Below are 17,784 nucleotides of genomic sequence, written 5' to 3'. Positions count from 1 at the left end.
GGAGGACTATCAGTTCTGGCTACTTGGTGTACACAGCCAGAGTTAGTTAAAAGAACTCTGGCTTGATAGTCTAGCCTGTAATCCTGGCACTGAGGAAATAGGCAGCAGGCAGGAGAATTAGTAAAGGGCCTCCCTCAACCACATAGTTTAAAGCCAACCTGGGCTACACAAGATCCTACCTAAAAGAAGAAAGAATCGGGTAGATGGTTCAGTATATAAAGCAATTGTGGAGCAAGTGTGAGGCCAGAATACAGATCCTAAAAAACTCCCGTAAACTCTGGGCAAGGATAGTGGACAGCATCAGACACCAGGCATCTCCAGGTTCAACAAGAGACTTTTCCTTAAATTAAAGTGGAAAGTGACATATGTCTTTAATCCCAGCTCTCAGGAGGCAAAGGCAGACAGATCTCGGTAAATCTGAGGCCCGCCTGGTGTACACAGTAGTTCCAACCAGTTAAAGCTACATTGCGAGTCCCTGCTGAGCAGGGTAGGAGGTGGAGGGTGGGAAACAAGGAACACATCCAACATTAACTTCAGGCCTAAATACACACAAACACCAATGCATGTGCACCCATCCATAGGGGTGCCCACACACAAGAGCACACACACACACTCAGGCAAACACTAAACATGTAAAGAGGGAGGGGGAGAGGGAGGGAAGGAGGACGGGAAGAGACAGATCTAACTCCCTGATAGAATGCCTGCCTAGCATGGCACAGGTTCTGGGTTTAATCCCCAGCACTGATAAATCTAAAAAGAGAAGAACTGACTTCTAAACAAAAATGTCATTGTTTTCTATGAAAAATTGGGGGAAAAAAAGAATTAAATGCATGTTTCATTTTCTCCTAAATCCTCTACAATCAGACTTCCATTTTCATTCCTCCTGTCAACAGCTTTAGACAAAAAAATAAAAAAATAAAAAACCAGTAATCATCAGGTTAGCAAATCCTTCAAGTATTCCCGTTCTTACCTGACCCTCAGTGGCATCCAACAGAGCTTACTACACCTTCCTGAAAGACATTTTCCTATCCCCAGTCCACGTTTCAGGCTGGCCTAAGTTCATGACCTCCCTGCCTCAGCCACTGAGTGCTGGGATCCCAGATGAGTACCACCACACAGCTCGGAAGCTCTTCTTCACCTGACGTGTTTTTTAACTTCTGGATTTCAACCTCTCTCAATAGCTGTTCCTTTCTGAAGCTTCTCTGCTCTAGCCTCAAGTCACCCTTAGGTGCCCTCCTGATTTAATTCTGAAACTTCAAATTCATCCACATGCTGAGAATGTCCAAGTCTGAAATTCCAGCCCCTACTTCTCCCTGGAAATGCCAGGTTTTTCCATTCTACTACCTATTTCAAGCATCTTAAATCTGGTGTGAATAAGAAGTGTTCTGTTATTCTTACTATCAATGACGAGCAATGCCGCTTGTTCACTTAATTCCATGTAACAATTTAGAAGCCAGCCACTACTCCGCTTTTGCCCCACACCCTCCCTCAGCTATAACAAGACACAATCAGGCCTTCAACCTTAATCCCCAAGACACACAGACTCTGCCTACATCTCTACAGCTTTTCCACCTTCACTCCTTGTTGCAGGATATTTGATCATATGAGAACCCAAGACCATGCTAATTACTGAAAAAAATTATGTCTAGTTGTGGTGTGGCATGGCCTCTGTACAGGTCTTTAATCCACAATGAAGATAAAGTTAGTTTGTAGAAGGAAGTACCATGTTTGAAAGTGAATCTAATTGAATGACAAAGTGACGAATCAAAGAAAGATTTGACAGAATAGGATATGCTCAACTCTCAGGAGGAGAGAAAGGGAAGGGAAGCTACTTAAGAGGGGGTAGGTGGGGGTTGGGGATTTAGCTCAGTGGTAGAGCGCTTGCCTAGGAAGCGCAAGGCCCTGGGTTCGGTCCCCAGCTCCGAAAAAAAGGACCAAAAAAAAAAAAAAAAAAAAAAAAAAAAGAGGGGGTAGGTGCAGAGAGAAGAAGGCAGTTTTACCAGGACAGTCTTACAGAGAAACAGGCTGCAGGAGCAAGTTAAGATAGATGTAGATGAAAAGAGAAAGAACCAGAGAATGAGAAGGAAGCAGAAACAGACTACCAGTTAGTGTGAAACCAAGCAGAGCAATTCAGGGGAAGCTGAGAGAAGCCAGATTGACTCAGTAAGCTTGGAGAGGAGTCTGAGCCAGGACAGCTGAGTGAACAGCCAGTGAGAGTTCAGAAGGAGCTGGAAAGGGTGAGCTTATTCAGCAGGAAGTCTCAGAGGCTGGAAACATTCTAGGCCTAGGTAAGATTGTACAGGGGCTAGAAGCTTCCAGAACTAGGCCTAGGTTAGCTGACTGAGGCAGTGAGCCTCCAAGATCATAATTACATTAGGCAAATAAAAGTTACTGTTGCAACTGCATCCAACTTATCAACTCAACTCTAATCTGAATTAGTATGGGAGGGGCGTTAAGTTCTAGCCTCTAGTCTTGAGCTCCTCTACAATTCATTTTCATACATCACCAACAATATTCTTTCTAATCACAAGTCAGTTCGCATCATTCCCTTACCTCCAAAGAAACATATGCCCTGGGTGTGTCTTAGTTACTTTCCTACTGCTATGACAGGGCACCTTTGCCAAGGTGACTTACAGAAGGAAAGGTTTATTGGGGCTTATGGTCTCAGAGGGTGAGTCTGTGACCATCATGGAGGGGAGCATGGCAGCAGGCAGGCAGGCATGGTGCCGGAGCAGCAGTGGAGAACTTGTATGGAAGAACTTACATCTGATCCACAAGCATGAGGCAGAGGGAGAGAGTGGGAGAGAGGGAGGGAAGAAGGGGGAGGGAGGACGGGACAGACAGACACTGAATTGGAAAATGGCATGGGTTTGAAACCTCAAAGCCTATCCTTAGTGATTCCTGTACGTTGTCACGTAACCGCACTGTTACTAGTTCTAATAGCTTTTCATTTTGTTCTCACTGATTTTCTAGGAAAATAATTAGATGACTTCAAAAGCCTCTAAAATAAGTCCTTTCTGTGTTCCCCCCCAACCCCCTCCCTCTTGCTCTCTTTCCTTTTTGAGATAGGGTCGCTTCGCATACAGCCCAGGCCACCCTCAAACTAGTGAACTACTGAGGCTGGCCTTGAGTTCCTTGTGTCTTCACCTCCTCAGAGTGAAGATTACAGATGAGCCCACTGTACCTGGCTAAATGTCTTAGCATCTGTGGCAGTGAGGGTTTTCTAAGCCTTTCCAGAGAATATCCAAGTAGGAAGCTGGGAAGAGGACTCAAATTGAAAGCACTTGCTACTCTTGCAAGGATCTTGGTTCAGTTCTCAACATCCTCACAATTATCTGTAACTCCAGTCCCAGGGGATATGATGCCCTCTCTTGACCTCCTCAGTCACCTACATAAAGGTCAATGTCTATAAAAAATTAATCAGGGGCTGGGGATTTAGCTCAGTGGTAGAGCGCTTACCTAGGAAGCGCAAGGCCCTGGGTTCGGTCCCCAGCTCCGAAAAAAAGAACCAAAAAAATAAAAATAAAAAATTAATCTTGGGCAGGCCTTCAGTTCCAGGCCTTGGTGGCAGAGACAGGGAAGGTGTTGTCTTTTCCCTGTTCAGGCCACCCAGAACTACACAAAGAGACCCTGTTCAAAATGAAGAGTGGACAACATCAGCTTAAAGAAGCAGATTGGTAATGAAACTAAAGAATGAAAAGTGCCATCTGGGGACCGGAGAGGTGAGTCAGCGATTATGAGCACTGACTGCTCTTCCAGTGAACCCAGGTTCAATTCCCAGCACCCACATGGTGGCTCACAACCATCTGGAACTCCAGTCCCAGGGGATGTGAGACCCCCTTCTGGCCTCACATGTTGTTCTGGCACAAATATACACACAGGCAAAGCATACATGTAGAAAAACACTATTTTAAGAAGAAAATGTCATCTGTGTTTGACAGTAAGGTCACTGAGCAAAGCAACTGATGTGAGGTAGTAGGGACAAAATGAAATTAGGCAACTGAGATAAAAATATGCTGTGGACAAGAAAAGAGACAGAATCCAGAAAACATTGACAAAATTTTGAATTGCCTCCCAGGAGAAAACAGCGCATAGAAGCAGCTAGATACCTATTTCGGGAGGCTGGGTTGTTAAACACTGATGAGCCTGACCCAGCTACCTAAATAAATAAATAAATAAATAAATAAATAAATAAATCATAGCCAATTTCTTTATGTCTTCCCAAATCTGAAAACATACACAGAGCACAGAGACAGACAGACAGACAGACACACACACAGACACACACACACACACACACACACACACACACACACACACCTACCTGGAAGATAAAATATACATCTAGGAACATTTAAGAATGTTTTAGGGGTTGGGGATTTAGCTCAGTGGTAGAGCGCTTGCCTAGCAACCGCAAGGCCCTGGGTTCGGTCCCCAGCTCTGAAAAAAAGAAAAAAAAAGAAAAAGAAAAAGAAAAAAAAAAGTAAAAGAATGTTTTAGCTAGGCCTAGTAGCACAGGCCTATAATATAAATACTAGTATACTGAGGCAGGAGGATCAAGTTTAAGAACAGCCTGGGCAGAGGCTGTGGTCCTGTTGCTGAGTGCCTCCGTGGCTGTCATGAAGCCGTGGCTCCTTCCACAGCACCGCAGAGATCAGATGCGCCGGGCAAGCCTGCAACCCTAGGCCTCAGGACACAGAAGAACCAAGATGGTCCAGGTCACCCTCTGTTACACAGTGAATTTGAAGCCAAGCTACACCACCTGAGACACTGGCTCAAAAACAAAAGAAAAGACAATGTCTTTAAACAGCTCAGCTTCAGTCTTCAAGGCAATGCCTAGGAGGATAAACACCCTGAACGAGATTCATATATTAATCAGCAATTAACTTGATAAATGTCACTGCTGGAAAGTTTTCATGTACTCAGCAAAAAACATGTTTTTAAGTGACACAGTGTCCTAGGACAGACAGGAAGAGGAGACTGGAATAAAGGAAGCTAATTGAATCACGTTTGGCACAAGCCTGTGATCTCAGCACTTTGAAGGTGACAGGAAGATTAGAAGTTCAAAGTCACTGGCACAGGGCTGCGGTTTCCGCGGCTGAGGTGGTCGCAGCGGGCTCCCTACCTGGCTCTGCTACCGCCGCGGCGGAAGCGCCTTCCCTCAGGACATCAATGCAAGCCTGAAGAAAAAGTAATCGCTTCCTTTTAAGCCATGGCATATCAGTTATACAGAAATACAACTTTGGGGAACAGTCTTCAAGAGAGCCTTGATGAGCTCATACAGTCTCAACAGATCACCCCCCAGCTTGCCCTTCAAGTTCTACTTCAGTTTGATAAAGCTATAAATTCAGCATTGGCTCAGAGAGTCAGGAACAGAGTCAATTTCAGGGGCTCTCTAAATACATACAGATTCTGCGATAATGTTTGGACTTTTGTATTGAATGATGTTGAATTCAGAGAGGTGACAGAACTTATTAAAGTGGATAAAGTGAAAATTGTAGCCTGTGATGGTAAAAATACCGGTTCCAATACCACGGAATGAGTAGAGAAATTGGGCTTTTTTATGCCACCTTCTATTATTTTCATCACTTTTTGAAGAGAAACATAGAAGAGACTTTTTTTATTTATTCTCACGGTGCAGAAATAACAACACTGTGCTATATATACCTACCCAAGGGTTCCACAGAGAGAAGCATGTGACTCTGTTCTCTTAAATGACCTTTAGTACACAGCATAAAGAAATGTAACTTTTTTTTAATGACAAATCAAAAGTGGTTGCCTTCCTAAGCATATTCTTCAATAAAACTTGTTTTAAAACTTAAAAAAAAAAAAAAAAAAAAAAAAAAAGAAGTTCAAAGTCATCCTTAGCAATTAGATCAAGACCAGTCTGGGTTACAGGAGACTCTGACTCAAAATAAGAAATAAAAATCAATGAATAAGTCGATCTAACAAGCAGAAAAGAACTGCCAATGTTTTTGTTTGTTTCTATGGGTTTGTTTTTGTTTCTCTAGCTTTTCAGGACAGGGTCTCACTGTGTAGCGCTGGCTGCATGGAACTCACTATGGAGACCAGGCTGGCCTTGAACCCAGAGATCTGCCTGCCTCTGCCTCCCAAGTGCTGGGACTAAAGGCTTGCAACGCCAGCACTCATCTATTTCCGTGAAACCTGAAACAGGGTGTTACTATGTCTGGCTTTAAACTCATGATCCTACTGCAGTTTCCAAGTGCTGGTATTTCCAGTATTTACCCCATTTGACTCTAGTAAAGTATACTTTAAAAATATTCCTTTAAGCCAAGCAACGGTGACATGCACACCTTTAGTCCTAGCACTTGGGAGGCAGGGGCAGGCAGATCTCTGAATTCAAGGCCAGCCTGGTCTACAGAGTAAGTTCTAGGACAGCCAGAGATACGAAGAGAAACCCCATCTCAAAAACAGAAAAATAAATTATTCTTCTTTTAAAGATTTATTTATGTATTTATTTTTACACTATTGCTATCTTCAGACACACCAGAAGAGGGGATCAGATCCCATTAAGGATGGTTGTGAGCCACCATGTAGTTGCTGGGAACTGAACTCAGAACCTCTGAAAGAACAGTCAGTGCCCTTAACCACTGAGCCATCTTTCCAGCCCCCAATCCTTCTTGATACATACTACATGTAGTGAAAATATACTAGTCTTCATGTAATTTACAAACAGTGGTGCCTCTGCAGCCAAGTGTTCTAGACCTCTATGGTCAATTTTTTTTCTTTTGAGAGGCAGGGTCTCGCTATGAAGTTCAAATGGCCTGAAACCTGCAACCTTCCCGTAAAAGACTAAGTGAGGGACTTTAGATTTAGACCCTGTGTCCCCACATGTGGCCCCTTGTCCACCGCAGTTTTCAGATGATGGATACCAAACTCAGTGCCTCATGCTTGCTAAGCAAGCGCCGTGCTTCTGCATCACACTCCAGACCCACTCTTGGGGTTTGTTTGGATTGGTTTGGTTTTTGAGACAAGGTTTCACTGTGGTTGCCCCGGCTGCTCTGGAATTCACTCACTATGTAAATCAGACTGTCCACAAATTTAGAGATCCTTCTGCCTCTATCTTCAGAGTACTGGAATCAGAGTACTGGCATCACCACACCTGGCAAAGTGTAGCGCGCGCGTGTGTGCGTGTGTGCGTGTGTGCGTGTGTGCGTGTGTGTGTGTGTGCGTGTGTGTGTGCGTGTGTATGTGTGTGATAAAAATGCTTGCCAGTGGTAGCCTAAGACAACTTTGAACTTGTCATCCTCCAGCCTCCACCATGTGAACCACCATGGTTGGTTTGTATGGTACTTGAAAATAAAACCATGGTTTCCTGCATGGGAGATAAGTACAAACCATCATTTTGTAACGAGCCATCAAACCCTGACTTTTTTATTTTCTTGTATTAATTGTATCTTTAAGGAATGGGGATGAAGTTCAGTTGATAGGATTGTTATCCAGCAGGCTCCAGACCTTTTTTAGTTCTGTTCTCATCACCCAGTAAAACTGGATTTGTTGGGGCTGGAGAGATGGCTCAGTGGCTAGGGGCACAGATTGCTCTTGCAGAGGCCCTGAGTTCAAATCCCAGCAACCACATGAAAAGTTCACAACCATCTGTAATGGGATCTGATGTCCTCTTCTGGTGTGTCTGAAGACAGTGACAGTGTACTCATATATAATAAATAAATAAATCTTTAAAAACAACTGGGTTTGTTGGCCTATACCAGTAATCCCAGCGTTTGGTTAAATGGAGACAAGAGGATGAAAAGTCTCAGAGCATTCAAGACTATACCAAACCTGTTTGATGGATGGATGGATGGATGGATGGATGGATGGATGGATGGATGGGTGGGTGGGTGGGTGGATGGATGGATGGATGGGTGGATGGATGGATGGATGGATGGATGGATGGATGGATGGGTGGGTGGATGGATGGATGGATGGGTGGATGGGTGGATGGGTGGGTGGATGGGTGGATGGGTGGATGGGTGGGTGGATGACGGGTGGGCAGTGGGGTCTGATGGGTAAAAATGCTTGCTGCACCAGCCTGATGTCCTAAAATTCAATCCTGGAGACCCACATGGAGAGAAGTGACACCAGCAAGTTGTCCTCTGACCTTTACACACATGCCGTGGCACATGTATACACACAGACATATTCACATATGGGGCTGGAGAGAGGCCACAGTGGTTACAGAAAGAAAGGGCTCTTCCAGAGCACCTGGGTGTAACTCCCTGCACGTACATTTTGGTTCACGACAGTTGCAGGGAATCTGATGCCCTCTTTGGCCTCTACAGGGACCAGGGGTGTTTGTAGTACAGACATGCAGGTAAAGCATGCATATATATAAAATACACTTTTAGAAAAATATAAAACTATATACAAATACCCATGAAACAAACAAAATGTTAAAGGGGGGAGGGTAGTAAGTTTCCTTTTAATGTGCACTCCTCTCACCTTCCACCACAGCTGACTGGAGCACAAACAAACCTTTCAGGCAGTGAAGAGCCAGAAATAGCTATTCAACACTTCTCTAAGAAAACATTTGCCTCTCACTGAAGGCACAGTGACTTCACACCCGTCACCCCTCTGGTCAGCTGGAGAGCCCCTGCCCTGCCCCTGGCCACTCTGCTTCTCACACTTACTCTTATCTCAGAATTTATTATACTCGACTCATCTTCCAAATGTTGCTACCTGAGTTTTAAGAGTTTAACATTATTAGGCACACATCTCTTTTGAAAGCCTTCAACGCTTCCTGGCCTCTCTGTTGCATTATTCAACACTATTCTGCCAGAGTCTTAGCTCATTTCCTCCCTCGTTTGTCCTGTCATGGTGGCGCACATCAATAGTGCCTCCTGCTTTCCGTCCTCAAACCTTTCTTTACCCTAGTCGTCACTCTTTCTTTACAGGAGAGTGTGCGCACAGACCCCCACCATCACAGATGAAGCAGCTGAGTCCTCCAATGTTAGGATCAATGCAGTACTCAAGCTTCAGAGCCCGCCATAGTCACGCTATCTTCCCTGCCAGGTAAGTGTTTCATTTTCAGAACTTACTGTAAGCTGGAATGCTTACCTCGTCCCACTTTGAGGGCTCGTCTTGCAGGTTCAACGTAAGATGTCTACTGACAGTGCTTGTGCTGGGTCGGCCCTTGCATTAATTCCCCTAACAAAGCATTTACTCCACTTCAACAATCCTTTAGCAATGCTTTCCCTCCCCTTTCAACTCTGAAAACTGGAGATTTCCGACTGATGGCACACTGGCCATCAGATGGCAGGCAACTGGGACTTGGGCTGTGGGTGTGGTTCTGTGGCACAGCACGGATCTTGGGATTATTAACATGTGAAAAGTCCTGAGGTCAGTCTTTAGAACCTCACAAAGTGACTGGAGGACCAGGTGTGGTAGAGCACACCTTTATTCTCAGCATTTAAGTCTACAAGGGGAGCTTCGGACCAGTTGGGATTGCATACTAAGACCCTATCACAAAAACAAACAAACAAAAAAAAAAAGTGACCTTTGTCCTTTAAGTACTCTGATTCATGTGGTCCACTTCAATCCTGCCAATGTTTCACTCTATAATCTATACTTGGGGAGGGGAGGGAAGGGATCTGGGGGGGTGAGACAGCCTGTGCAGCCCTGGCTGTCCTGGAACTCATTCTGTAGACCAGACTAGCCTCAATCTCTAAGAGACCACCTGCCTCTGCCTTCTGAACCCTGGGATTAAAGGTTTGTGACACCCGCCCAGCCACTACTGCTTTTTGTAAAAATAAGTTTTACAACCACAAAACTGATTATATGATATTATATTCTATTACAAATACTTCTGCAATTGTTTACATGTATAGGTGTTTTGGCTGCATGTGTGTCTGTGCACCATATGCATGCTTGATGCCTGTGGAGGTCAGAAGATGGTATAGGATCTGCTGGAACTGGAGTTACAGACAGTTGTGAGCCATCATATGGGTGCTGGGAATTGAACCCAGGTCCTCTAGAGAGTAGGCAGTGCTCTTAAGCCATCTCTCCAGCCCTTGTTTTGTTTTGAGAGAGGTTCGAAGTATCTAGTCCAAGTTGGCTTCAAATTCAAGAGCCTCTTGCTTCAGAATCAATGCTGGAATTACAGGTGAGCACCACGGCGCTCAATTTCTATTACGATTACTTCATATATGTATATTTCTTTCTTTTAAAGATGTGTTTTCCGGGGGCTGGGGATTTAGCTCAGTGGTGGAGCGCTTACCTAGGAAGCGCAAGGCCCGGGGTTCGGTCCCCAGCTCCGAAAAAAAGAACCAAAAAAAAAAAAAAGATGTGTTTTCCGTTTATGTATATGTGTGTATATGTCGTGTATATGATTGCTGAATGAGACCAGAAGAGGGTGTCAGATCCCTTGGAACTGGAGTCACAGACAGTTGTGGGTCACCTCATGTGGATACTCAGGATACCAAACTTAGGTCCTTTAGAGGTCTTTTTTTGAGACAGGGTTTCTCTATGTAGCCCTGGGTGTCCCGGATCTCGTTTTGTAGATCGGGCTGGCCTAGAACTTACCTGCCTCTGCCCCCTTAGTGCTGGGATTAAAGTTGTTCACCACCACTACCCACTACCCAGCCTAGCCCACCCTTTTGGTGCTCTTAACAACTAAGCCACCTTTCAGGGCAAATCTTTGAGTCTGAGGCCTGCCTGAGCTACAGAGCAAGTTCCAGGATAGCCAGGGTTACAAAGAAATCCTATCTTGTTAGAAAGAAAGGAAGAAAGAAAGAAAGAAAGAAAGAAAGAAAGAAAGAAAGAAAGAAAGAAAGAAAGAAAGAAAGAAAGAGAAAGAAAGAAAGGAAGACAAAACAAAACAACAACAACAAAACCCTGCAGAACCTGAACCCAGGTTTGTTAATTATGATTCATAATTGGTTGTCATTTCCATTCACCAAACATCAATGAGCAATTACCCTGCCAACTGTAGGAACACTAGACGCAAACTCTGCGGTTCAGGACACTACTCGGTATCGCGGGTCCACATTTAATTTTTTTTTCTTTCTTTCCATATAGCTCTATAATCTAGACTGACCTGAACCTCTCAGTATTTAGTCCAGGCTGTCTTCAAACTCATAGTCATCCTCCTGCCTCAAACTCCAGAGTGCTGGGATTTTAGATGTAAATTACCATATCCCTGTCTCAGTCTCACTCCCCTTCTTTTTTTGAGATAAAACTTGCAACGTCCCACATAGCTGTGGATAACCTCCTGTCTCCATCTCCCATGTGCTGAAATTTCAGGTACATACATCCAAGGCCAGTATTATCACTGTTAGAGATGGAACCCAGTCTTCATGCATGCAAGCAAGCATTCTACCAACTCAAGTATATTACCATCCTAACTTACAATTGTATTAAGTTAAATCTGGGGGTTGGGGATTTAGCTCAGCGGTAGAGCGCTTGCCTAGCAAGCACAAGGCCCTGGGTTCGGTCCCCAGCTCCGGAAAAAAAAAAAAAAAAAAAGTTAAATCTGTTCTTTTTATTTCCTGTTATTGCTGCTGTCCTCCTCCAGTACTGAAGCTCCAACCCAGGGCTTCCGTATGCAAAATGTACTCTCTGCCACTGACCTAAGGCTCCAACCCCTGGTTTTCCTTTTGAACATCTTCCCATATTGTTCCCATTTACAGTTATCAGCAGTATTTCAGAAAGCAAGACCAAGAGGAAACCAGTTATGCCTCACTTCTCCATTATTAGCTACTTGCTGCCAACTATCACGAGACTGTTTCTTTTTATTTTTTTATTATTACATTTTGTGTTGGGGGGGGTCTCCAGCTGGAGGTTAGTGTGAAGGTCAGAGGACAACTTTCCCAAGTTGGTTCTTTCCTTCTGCCAGGCAGATTCCAAAGATCAAACTTAGGGGGTTGGGCTTAGTGGCCTTACCTGATAAGCCATCTCACTGTTGTGAAATGGCTTGGAAGATCGGAAGATCAAAAGGACTCTCAGGAAACAAAGACTGTTTTGAAGCAATTATTTTCCTGATTATAAACACCATAATCTTGTTTTTAATTTTCCCCTGAGACGCGTGATGCCAGATTTGTTTTGTTTTGTTTTAAGAAAAAAATAGCTCACTATCAGAGTAGAAAATAAATTATTAAGCCTTACTCCTTGTGTCTTAGCCCTTGTGGTGTCATGAACTGACTAGGTCATGTATCATCACAGCTCATGAAAGTCAGACTGCTCACCTAAAAGGTAATCCACAAACTGGCACCCTCTGCTTCTCCCCAGCAAAGGAAATCCTCACCAGGCAACTATGACTACATAAGAGTAACTACAGATAGTTAAAGAATTGAAGGAGAAAAGCAAGGTTAGTTTTCTTAAGAGCTCAAACTTATGTTAGCATAAAATGCATGGCATTTATGGACTTGTTGGAACTGACAGAAATCTCCATGGGGGAAAATGCATTATCAACATTAAAAATAGATGTCCAATTATTAAAAATAAAATAGCTAGGCAAGTTTGAACATTTTCTACCTCTATTTCATTTACCATGTATAAAGCTGGGTTCTGGAAAGATCTATAATAGCAAGGGATGTCTTCATTAGCAGGGCTGGAGATAGAGCCCAGGGGTCCATGAGTGCTAACTAAGTTAGCTCGGCTAACTAAGTTAGCTCAGCTAACTAAGTGCCCTACACAAACTCCATCCCCATCCCACTCCTCCCTCACTATCCCCTCTTTACTTTTTTGGTTCTTTTTTTTTTTTTTTTCCGGAGCTGGGGACCGAACCCAGGGCCTTGCGCTTCCTAGGTAAGCGCTCTACCACTGAGCTAAATCCCCAGCCCCTTACTTTTTTTTTCTTTACTTTTCTCTGTCTTTTTTTTTTTTATGTATATGGTGTTCTATTACCTACATGCCAGAAGAAATCATCAGAAATTATTATAGATGGATCTAAAGCACCACGTGGTTGCTGGGAATTGAACTTAGAACTTCTGGAAAAGCAGCCTATGTGCTTAACCATTTAACCACTGAGCCATTTCTCCAGGCCAACAGGGGCAGGGGTGTGTGTGTGTGTGTGTGTGTGTGTGTGTGTGTGTGTGTGTGTGTGAGAGAGAGAGAGAGAGAGAGAGAGAGAGAGAGAGAGAGGAGAAGACATACAGACAGGCAGACAGACAGTCAGTCAGTCAGTCAGACAGACATACCCATGGGTCTCACATACGAAGGTCTAACATACCCATGCTGGCCTTGAACCTACTCTACAACCCAGGCAAGTCTTGCACTAGAGATCCTCTCCTACATCACACACTCACTCCCTAGCAACTAGCTGGGATTACAGGACTAGGCCATCAGGTCTAGCTCCTCAACCCTCTTATGCTTTTGAGACAGAGTTCCACTGTGTGGTACTGGTTGGTTTGGAACTCACTACTTCTAGCCTCAGACTCTGGGATTGCCTGCCTCTGCTTCTGCCAACACCATGCCCAGCCCTCAAATCCCCTTTTTTAAAAAAAAAATCCCTCTCAGACAGAACAATCGAGAATTTATTGGGAGAGTCAAGTTACTAGCTAGAAAAAAAAGTTAAACTGTAAGTCACTGTATAGTTCCAGGAGAAAAACATAAAATTGACGAGTTACCAGACAGGTAAATTAAAGACAGCAAGGGTTCACTTCCCCCAGGCCTCTAAAACAATTCATTCCTCTTATCTGCCGATCTTCCCCGATCTGGTGCAGCCACTCCCCACCTCCATTCAGCTAAAAGAAATCACTCTCCAGTTTTCAAAAGGCCTCACCATTTCAGGCTCTCGTTCCTCAGAGCCAGCAGAGCTATAAAGTATCTGCCTTTCTGTCCACTTGAAAGTACCTGCACTTATCTTTCGAAAGCCATGCCTAGAAAAAGCTCTCTCTCTAGGGCAGCGCACAGTTTAACTCTGCCCTTTGCTTTACCTACCCTCAACAACAAAGCCCCGGGAGTGCTCCTCCAGCCTCTCACAGAACCAGCCATCTCCTAGACCCTTTACACAACTACCTACTTGTCTTCTTCACTTTACAGAAGAGATTTCTGACAGGAGACCATAAACAACGAAGAAAAGAATTGAGAAGCTGCTCTACACCAATTGAGCTCCAAAACAGAGAATGCCCTGGGGCAACCAGACTCTTGCAAAGGAAGCTTTTACAATTAAAAAAAAAAAAATGTATCAGAGGCTGCCAGGCAATTCTATTTTGTCAGTACCCTTTGCTTTCTTTGCAGTGTACTAAATAAACTTGTTCTTTTTCCTACAAAATAAAGAAGGTGGATCCCTTGGAGCTGGAGTCCTGGTTGACCATGAACCACCAAGCAAGTACTAAGATTGGAACCTATAAAAAAAAAAAAAGCAGCCAAGTGCTCCAAACCACCGAGCTACCTCTCTTGCCTCCAAATAAAGAAATTTTTACAAATAAAAATAATAGGAGCCTATTCTGGACTTGATGGTAGAAAACTGTAATCTCTGGTACTTAGGAGGCTGTGACGGGGACTGAAAATTCAAGGGCAGCCTAGGTAATGTAGTGAGACTGTCTCAATTTAAATTAATATATATAAATATAAATTGTATATATACATATATATATACAAATTGTATACATACACACACACACACACACACACACACACATTGGGGATAGGGGTAGGGCACTTGTGTATCACACTCAAAAACCCAGGCTCAGGCTCCAGCATCAAGTAGAGGCTGGAGAGATAGACGGCTCAGTAATAAAACGCTTGGCACACAAGCATTAACAGATGACCCCTCCAGAACCTCAACCAGGTATACCTGTGACCCCAGTTACTGGGAAAACAGAGGCATGATTGTTAATTCAAGCTCAACTTGTGCTTGAATTCAAGACCAGCATAAGCAAGTGAAACCTTGTCTCAAAATAAAAAGTGAAAGGGGAAGGCTGAGAACAGGAGCCCAGTGCTTCAGTCTGTATTTGCCCTATATCACTTGTAAAAAGGCAAAGGTGTATGGTACTTTTCCCCATTCGGTTTGACAGTGAATTTGTCACACTACAGAAGAAAGTGCTATGTCTACAGATGATCTGCCGTACTTAGGCAGAAAGCACGTATTTCCGTCTACGGAGGTCTTAGAAATATGCTTTGTTATGATGGAGAAATCGGTCACTCCATTAATAACCATAGGGTCTAAAAATCCGATAGTATTGCTGGTACATACTAGCATCCATACAGTATTTACAATCTATAGGTTTCATAAGCTCTCTCAACCACATACATAAAGCGTACAAAAGCCCAGCATTTTAATGCTGGATCTTCCAGAAAATTGGAAAGGTTAAGTGAGTCCTATCCAAGGTTATCGATCAGGTTTATCTATGATGGACTTGGTTCCAAACCTGACTCTTATGTCCTTAGCTCTTTAACCTAGATTCCTCCTGAATTTAAACAGAGCTTCCGACTCTCAAGCTTTAACCAGGGCACACCATAACTCCAGTGACCAGCCTTTCTCGGTCTGGTTCAGAGTGGACTTCTGCAGCTCCAGGACGGCTTTTATTTTCCACCACCCTTCCCCCAGCAACCATTCTCTGAAAGAAGCGGAAAGGGAGAGGCGACCCAAAGCTCCTGGGGGAAGGGATGATGACAAACCAGGCAGCGCGAGGCACTGGTCCTGCCATGAGCGCCCTTACTCCACGAAACGCAACCCCTTCCTTCCGCCAAGCTGTCCAGCTCTGGACTCACGACCTAATCATCCATGCTCCAAATGTTCCCACCATCACCTCAAACTATCCCTCCCCCACGACCTGTGTCCCCGACAAGTAGAGGCCACCCCGTTAGTCAATGTCCTTCCACCATGCCACATCTGCATTCCTTGGTGTCCACTACCCTTAAACCACCACTCACTGTCGGTGATTGGGCCCGGCCCTCATGGCTGCTCCGTTGTCGCCGGTCGCCGCCACTGCTGCTCCACGCCCCAGCCTCTCAATCACAGCCGCCGTCCGGACTGGCCGGGAACCGCTTCTGCGCCTGCGCAACCCGGATTGCCCGGGGCCCTCTCGGGCAGCCAGCGCCTGCGCACCTCGCTCCGGGGACGTCTTTATCATTGCCTGATGTCCTGCTTCTCTAGCTCTCAAGTGGGCATGGCCGCTTGCTGGCCTTAGATACTTAAGGTCTTAGATAATGTGGCTGCTGAGCCTTACTTTTAGACCTCTAGAATATCTTGCCTAAATTACTAAAGTCTTGAATTGAGATTTATCCCACCAGAATTCTGGATCCTGCCAGCATTTAAAGACCAAACGTTTTAGGCATCAAGGAAATTGCAGACTAGTGTAGTTCCCTACTGTACATCTCCGACTATGGAATCAAATCATTTTGCAAACCAATAAAGAAGACCTTTATCCATGTGTGATAGTAGCACAAGCTTGTTAACCCAAAAGAATTTGGAATATTAATACAGACGATTATGAGCGGCTGGACATCGATCGTAGGAACCAAACTCCAGTCCTCGGCATCAGCAAGTGCTCTTAGTCGCTGAACATCGCTCCAGCCCCTATACAACTATATATAATGGAACTCTGAAGTATTTGATAAACTAGCAGCCGGGCAGAGTGAGGCACCCCATGAATTTTTGCAGAAGCAGGAGGATTTCTGTGAGTTTGATCTACAGATGAAGTTCTAGGATAGCCAGAGCTACATTGAAAAAAAGAAATTGGTGTTACTTCTTCCTGCCTTCTTTTCAGAGAAGTACCTAGGAACTCGAAGGATTTTCATGAGATGCTTACAGCAGTATTATTATTGTGGTGGTGACAATGATGATGACAATGATGACGATGACAACGACAACGACGACTCTGGCTATATAAAACAGGAGTTCGGGGTTGGGGATTTAGCTCAGTGGTAGAGCGCTTGCCTAGCAAGCGCAAGGCCCTGGGTTCGGTCCCCAGCTCCGAAAAAAAAAATATAGGAGTTCACTAGTAGTCCAGACTGGTCTTGAACTCCATATGTATTTCATGGCGACCTCTTACTGAGCCCTCCTGGCTGGGCATACCCTAACCCCCACCCTGAACCCTCCAGCCTAGGAGAGCCTCTTTCTTTCTTTCTTCCTTTCTTTCTTTCTTCCTTTCTTTCTGTCTTTCTTTCTCTCTCTCTCTCTTCCTTCCTTCCTTTCTTTCTTTCTTTCTTTCTTTTCTCTTCTCTTCTTTTTTTCTTTTCTTTTCTTTTCTTTTTTCTTTGATTCAATATGTATGGACAGTTTGTCTGCATGTGTATATGTGTGTGTGTACCATGTGAATGCCAATGTCCTTGAAGGCCAGAGGACTGTGTCTGATCCCCTTGAACTAGAGTTATAGATAATTGTGAGCCACCATGTGGGTGCTGGGAATGAAAATCGTATCCTTCAACAAGAGCAGTTGTCCTGTTAGGGCTTATACGGCTGTGATGACACACCATGATCAAGAGGAAATACGAAAGGAAAGGGTTGATTTTGCTTACATTTCCACATCACAATCTAACATCAAAGGGAAGCGAGGCAGGAGCTCAGTCAGGAACCTGGAGGCAGGAGCTGATGCAGAGGCCATGGCGGGTGCTGCTTACTCAGCCTTGCTGCTGCTCCTTCTCCCCTCCCCCTTTCCCTCCCTCTCCCCACTCCTCTTCTACCTCCTCCTTTTCTTTTCTTCTTCTTTTTCCTCTTCCTTATTTTGTTTTGTTCTTGTTGTTTTTGTTTTTGTTTTTTTTCTTTTTTTTTTCGGAGCTGGGGACCGAACCCAGGGCCTTGCGCGTGCTAAGCAAGCTCTCTACCACTGAGCTAAATCCCCAACCCCTGTTGTTGTTTTTTAACAAAGGGTCTCTCCACTT

General features: G+C 44.4%; 2 protein-coding genes across 3 annotated transcripts in view; one reads left to right on the top strand and one right to left on the bottom strand.

Annotated features, from left to right (window-relative positions):
- Fam222b (family with sequence similarity 222, member B) overlaps nt 1–15,937 on the bottom strand; it is a 66,595-nt gene extending 50,658 nt beyond the window's left edge. The window contains 1 exon segment of one of the 2 annotated variants that reach the window (NM_001109038.1): nt 15,835–15,937. The gene's annotated coding sequence lies outside the window, so the exon portion shown is untranslated. 2 annotated transcript variants of the gene reach the window in all.
- Nucleotides 5,072–5,647, top strand: LOC148002982 (transcription initiation factor IIA subunit 2). Its single transcript, XM_087574991.1, has one exon. The coding sequence runs from the start codon at nt 5,213–5,215 to the stop codon at nt 5,540–5,542; it is 330 nt and encodes a 109-aa protein (XP_087431117.1). The 5' UTR covers nt 5,072–5,212; the 3' UTR covers nt 5,543–5,647.
- Nucleotides 15,938–17,784: the final 1,847 nt, after the last annotated feature.

This window comes from Rattus norvegicus, chromosome 10 (genome assembly GCF_021556685.1).
Source record: "Rattus norvegicus strain SHRSP/BbbUtx chromosome 10, alternate assembly SHRSP_T2T, whole genome shotgun sequence".
NCBI classification, from domain to species: domain Eukaryota; kingdom Metazoa; phylum Chordata; class Mammalia; order Rodentia; family Muridae; genus Rattus; species Rattus norvegicus.
This window is presented reverse-complemented; position numbering and strand designations above follow the sequence as displayed.